Genomic DNA, 6,000 nt, shown 5'->3' on the forward strand with positions numbered 1-6,000 from the left:
AATACTTTTCACCTCTCACCCTACATTAAGACCACAAATATTTTAAGGTAAACAATGAGTGTACTGTATATTTATTTATTATTATTTGGACATGATACATAGTTGCATTTTATCACTCTAGGGCTCTTTAAGCGTCATAGTATATTATGTGTGGGTGGGGTGGCCAGGAGGGCTACCAAACCTGACTTCTTACAGTATATACTACTCACCGTTTGCCCTACATTAAGATTACAAATATTTTCAGGTAAATAATGAGTGTACTGTGTGTGTATTTTATTTTATTGTTTTTTATTGCCTAGTTCTATTGGTAACTTAATGTATGTTAGTGTAAACTTGTTATCTGGCATTTATATGCATTTTTAAGCAGACAAAAATGCTGTTCTGCTTTCCAGGGATGTCTGCTTTGAGACGGTAGCCTGGAACCTAACCTGCCGTATAGGTGTGGACCTACTGTACATGTATTCAAGACTGATTTATTTCAGAAATACTTGTACAAGTATAAAAATGCATTACTGATGATGTGTATAAACTAAAAATGTAAAAAAATACTTTCTTACCTTTGTGTTGATTTTTCTTTTTATTTTTTATATCACTAACTAGTGAATCTTCACTTTTTTCAATATTTTTGATTGAAATGATACTGCTGTCCTTTTTATCATCCCTCCCTGCTTCTACAGCATGATTTTCTATGCTGCATTTATCACCATCCTCATCTGTACTGCGATCTTCTCCATCATCATCATCATCATCATCAGCATCATCATCATCATCAGCATCATCATTGTCATCATCAGAGTCTTCGTCAGAAGACATATGGTAAAATTTAAGTAGATCTTCTTTGGTCGAGTAGTTTCCCTTCCTGCCACGTGGGTCCATTATGGATTTCTCATAAAACTTGTCATCCTGATAGCAAGCAAGTGAACAGTATTTTTACATACTGCTTTCCCAAAGCAATATTTGTGGCCACTAAAACTGATTAATTTATATACAGTAGATTCAACAATAAATAACAATAATTTGTAAGATACAGCCCCAATATAGAGAGCATATTGATTATACTCAATAAATAATGATGCTAAAATCAAAAACACTATTGACTGCTGGCAAATATTATATTAGTTGCACAACACACACATGTATTGTACATCATAATTTGTTACTATTGTATATAGAGATGGTATATACAGGCTTTTACGAGTCAGTGAAGAGTAAATAAAACAAAAACATTGGTATAAGATTACTATATTTTTTTAAATAAATGAAAACTACTGTTAACCCTTAAACGGTCCAAACGCATATAGTATATGTTCTTACGCGTAGCGCCAGTTAGTTTAATATGTTTATTATGCACCCCATACCCATCCTGTGGGCGGTAGTCAAAAGATTACAGAGGTACATAATTGGTCCAGGGACTGGACTCCAAAGTTTTGATAGCTGAGCAAGTTACAGAGGTAATGAACTCACAATTTACAAAGGTAATGAACTCACAATTTACAAAGGTAATGAACTCCAGGTAGGTCTGGTCACAATCATGACAAGTTACAAAGGTATTTACAGATTACAGAGGTACGTAATGGGTCCAGGGACTGGGCCCCCAAAGTTTTGATAGCTGAACTAGGTACAAAGGTAATGAGCTCACAAGTTACAAAGGTAATGAATTCTGTAAGAATGGTTACTTACGTTTATACATGGCTACAATCATGAACAAATTATAGTGTAATGAGCAATTCACACTTCCACACCCGGTCACAACTGTAATGAGTTATTGGTGCAAATATTGACTGTTGAGACACATACACACACACACACACACACACACACACACACACACACACACACACATGGTAATGCATTATTTACAGCTAGCAAAGTCAGGGTATTTCTCCAGAATGGTCTGTAATATACCACTGTGGATAAAATACTTTGCCATTTCTTGAACATTTCTGAGTGAGTTGTTTCTAAATTCATTAATCTGGTCACACTCCAGTACATAATGATGCAAGGTGTGACAATAGTCCATCTGGCAAAGTTTACATTTCGTTTGGTCTACATCTGGTGGTGGTGATTTAACCTGCCATAGATATTTGTAACCCAGCCGGAGCCAGGCAGTAGTGACATCCAAGAGTCTGCTTATCGATGCACCATAGACATGTGGCTCCTCCTGCATGATGGAATGATGATAGATGGACTGACTTGTGTCAATCTCCCTAAGTCTTAAGTCAATAAAGTTCATTTGAAGTTCTTTTCGTATTATTGTTCTCAAACTGCTAACTGACAACCCAAGATTGTAATCTACTCCCTCTTTGAAAGCATACAGCTTAGCCAATTTATCAATTCTATCATGCATCTGAAGACCAATGTGAGATGGAATCCACAGCATGTACACTCTGACTCCACTGTCCACAATCTTACCATACCTGTGTCTGGCTTCTGACACAAGCATGCCACAATTTATACTTAATGAGTTGAGAGCATTTATGGATGACAGAGAATCAGTTACAATTAAAGTGTCAACCTTAGATACATGGACACATTTGAGTGCAAGGAGTATGGCAAACAGTTCTGTTTGAAGGGTAGAGGCCCAGTTATTGATGCATGCTCCAATTTCTTTATGAGAGCCATCACTCTGTGTGACAACAGCAGCACTACCAGCTGCACCAGTGGACTGGTGAACAGAACCATCAACGTAAATAATTTTATTCTAAAACATGTCAAAAAATGTTCTTTTTTTTATAAAAAAAAAGATTTATTTTTTTTTTTAAATATTCGGGGCGCTGCGCGAGTGAACGTATATATACGTTTGGACTGTTTAAGGGTTAATAAGCAATAATAGTCAATAATGATTTGGTAGAAATTATATCAACATGTTATGTATATTGTACAGAATTTTCAAGATCAAAAATATGATTTAGGTACTCATCAATGCTTTCAGTCTTCATATTTTTGCCAACTAATGCAGCTTGAAAGTAGCTAACAAGTCCATGCATTTCTAATTACAGCTACCTGGACCAAATACTACTCACCGTCAGAACTGAATGAAAACGACTGTCAAGTTTAACTTTCCGCTTCTCTTTTGGTATGTGTCGTAGTTTAAGATCAGAAGATACATGAGCAAATCGTGGATCAGACAGAATCTTATCCATGTCATTCTTGATACTTAGATTTGTCTTGCTCCTCGTTTTCCATTTCTTCCCTTTCATCTGGTACAGTAGGAAATTAAACACTGCTATACAAAATTTTTAACAAGATAGCTAATATATGTATATACAGAACAGTATTATATTCTCTCTCTCTCTCTCTCTCTCTCTCTTACACACACACACACAGAACCCTGTACACTGTGTATGTTAGGCTTATATTCGAGTATGCAGCACCAGTTTGGAACCCACGCTTAGCCAAGCACATAAGGAAACTAGAGAAAGTGCAAAGGTTTGCAACAAGACTAGTCCTGGAGCTAAGGGGCATGCCCTACAAGGAGAGATTAAGGGAAATCAAACTGACGACACTGGAGAATAGGAGAGATAGGGGAGATATGATAACGACATATAAAATACCGAGAGGAACTGACAAGGTGGACAGAGACAGGATGTTCCAGAGATGGGACACAGCACCAAGGGGTCACAGTTGGAAGACTCAGATGAATCGCAGGGATGTTAGGAAGTATTTCTTCAGTCACAGAGCTGTCAGGAAGTGGAATAGCCTGGGAAGTGATGTAGTGGAGGCAGGATCCATACATAGCTTTAAGAAAAGGTATGATAAAGATCACAGAGCGGGAAGAGTGACTGAGTAGCAGCCGGTTGAAGAGGCGGGGCCAGGAGCTGTGACTCAACCCCTGCAACCACAACTAGGTGAAAACACACACACACACACACACCCAAGTACCATACATAGCTTTAAGCCGAGGTATGATAAAGCTCATGGAGCAGGGAGAGAGAGGACCTAGTAGTGTTCAGTGAAGAGGCGGGGGGCCAGGGGCTGAGTCTCGACCCCTGCAACTACAATTAGGTGGGTACAATTAGGTGAGCACGTGTGTGTGCACACGTGCGCACGCACACGCACGCATACACACACACACACACGTGCACACACACACACACACACACACACACACACACACACACACACACACACACACACACACACACACACACACACACACACACACACACACACAACCTACCTGGTCAAGCATGTCAAGAAATTAGAGAAAGTGCAAGACTAGTCCCAGAGCTAAGGGGATTGTCCTACAAAGAAAGGTTAAGGGAAACTGGCCTGACAACACTGGATGACAGGAGGGTCAGAGGAGACACGATAATGACATATAAAGTACTGTGTGGAATAGACAAGGTGGACAAAGACAGGGTGTTCCAGAGATGGGACACAGAAAGTGACGTAGTGGAGGCGGGAACCATACATAGTTTTAAGACGAGGTTTGATGAAGCTCATGGAGCAGAGATCTAGTAGCAATCAGTGAAGAGGCAGGGCCAGGAGCTATGGCTCGACCCCTGCAACCACAAATAGGCGAGTACACACAAACACACACACACACACACACACACACACACACACACACACACACACACACACACACACACACACACACACATACTCCCACCCACACACTCCCACCCACACACTCCCACCCACACACTCCCACCCACCCACACTCACCCACACCCACCCACCCACAAGCACACAAAACACACAAAAAATAGCATTTTGTATTTTGAATCCTGTAACAGTAAACTAAACATACAGGATCACTTTGCAATAATTCACTCTTCAGGCACCAACACTAGTTTTATCCTCATCTTGAGACACTTCAGCCACTGCACTATCCCACTTAACTTATTTCAGTGCTGTACATTTACATCTTAATATTAAAAATATATATATATATATATATATATATATATATATATATATATATATATATATATATATATATATATATATATATATATATATATATATATATATAACATACAGTGGACCCCTGGTTAACAATATTTTTTCATTCCAGAATTATGTTCAGGTGCCAGTACTGACTGAATTTGTTCCCATAAGGAATATTGTGAAGTAGATTAGTCCATTTCAGACCCCCAAACATACACGTACAAACGCACTTACATAAATACACTTACATAATTGGTCGCATTGGGAGGTGATCGTTATGCGGGGGTCCACTGTGTGTGTGTACTCACCTAATTGTACTCACCTAATTGTGGTTGCAGGGGTCGAGACTCAGCTCCTGGCCCCGCCTCTTCACTGATCGCTACTGGATCCTCTCTCTCTCTGCTTCCTGAGCTTTGTCATACCTCTTCTTAAAACTATGTATGGTTCCTGCCTCCACTACTTCACTTGCTAGGCTATTCCACTTGCTGACAACTCTATGACTGAAGAAATACTTCCTAACGTCCCTGTGACTCGTCTGAGTCTTCAGCTTCCAGTTGTGACCCCTTGTCCCTGTGTCCCCTCTCTGGAACATCCTATCTCTGTCCACCTTGTCTATTCCCCGCAGTATCTTGTATGTCGTTATCATGTCTCCCCTGACCCTTCTGTCCTCCAGTGTCGTCAGTCCGATTTCCCTTAACCTTTCCTCGTACGACATTCCCTTGAGCTCTGGGACTAGCCTTGTTGCAAACCTTTGTACTTTCTCTAACTTCTTGACGTGCTTGACCAGGTGTGGGTTCCAGACTGGTGCTGCATACTCCAGTATGGGCCTAACATACACAGTGTACAGTGTCTTGAACGATTCCTTATTAAGGTATCGGAACGCTATTCTCAGGTTTGCCAGGCGCCCGTATGCTGCAGCGGTTATTTGGTTGATGTGTGCCTCCGGTGATGTGCTCGGTGTTATGGTCACCCCAAGGTCTTTCTCCCTGAGTGAGGTCTGTAGTCTTTGTCCACCTAGCCTATACTCTGTCTGCAATCTTCTTTGCCCCTCCCCAATCTTCATGACTTTGCATTTGGCTGGATTGAATTCGAGAAGCCAGTTGC

The 6,000-nt window shown here is 40.4% G+C and overlaps 1 protein-coding gene across 2 annotated transcripts in view; it reads right to left on the reverse strand.

The window, feature by feature from the left end:
• The window catches only part of LOC128699487 (ESF1 homolog), a 64,248-nt gene that overhangs the window by 47,641 nt on the left and 10,607 nt on the right, over nucleotides 1–6,000 (reverse strand). For both annotated transcript variants that reach the window (XM_070098259.1, XM_070098260.1), the window contains exons 3-4: nucleotides 3,024–3,200; nucleotides 558–903 (exon numbers count right to left, since the gene is read on the reverse strand). In XM_070098259.1, coding sequence (XP_069954360.1) covers nucleotides 558–903; nucleotides 3,024–3,200 — 523 coding nt within the window. The remainder of the gene's footprint in view (nucleotides 1–557; nucleotides 904–3,023; nucleotides 3,201–6,000) is intronic.

Source organism: Cherax quadricarinatus, chromosome 61, assembly GCF_038502225.1.
Source record: "Cherax quadricarinatus isolate ZL_2023a chromosome 61, ASM3850222v1, whole genome shotgun sequence".
Taxonomy (NCBI): Eukaryota; Metazoa; Arthropoda; class Malacostraca; order Decapoda; family Parastacidae; genus Cherax; species Cherax quadricarinatus.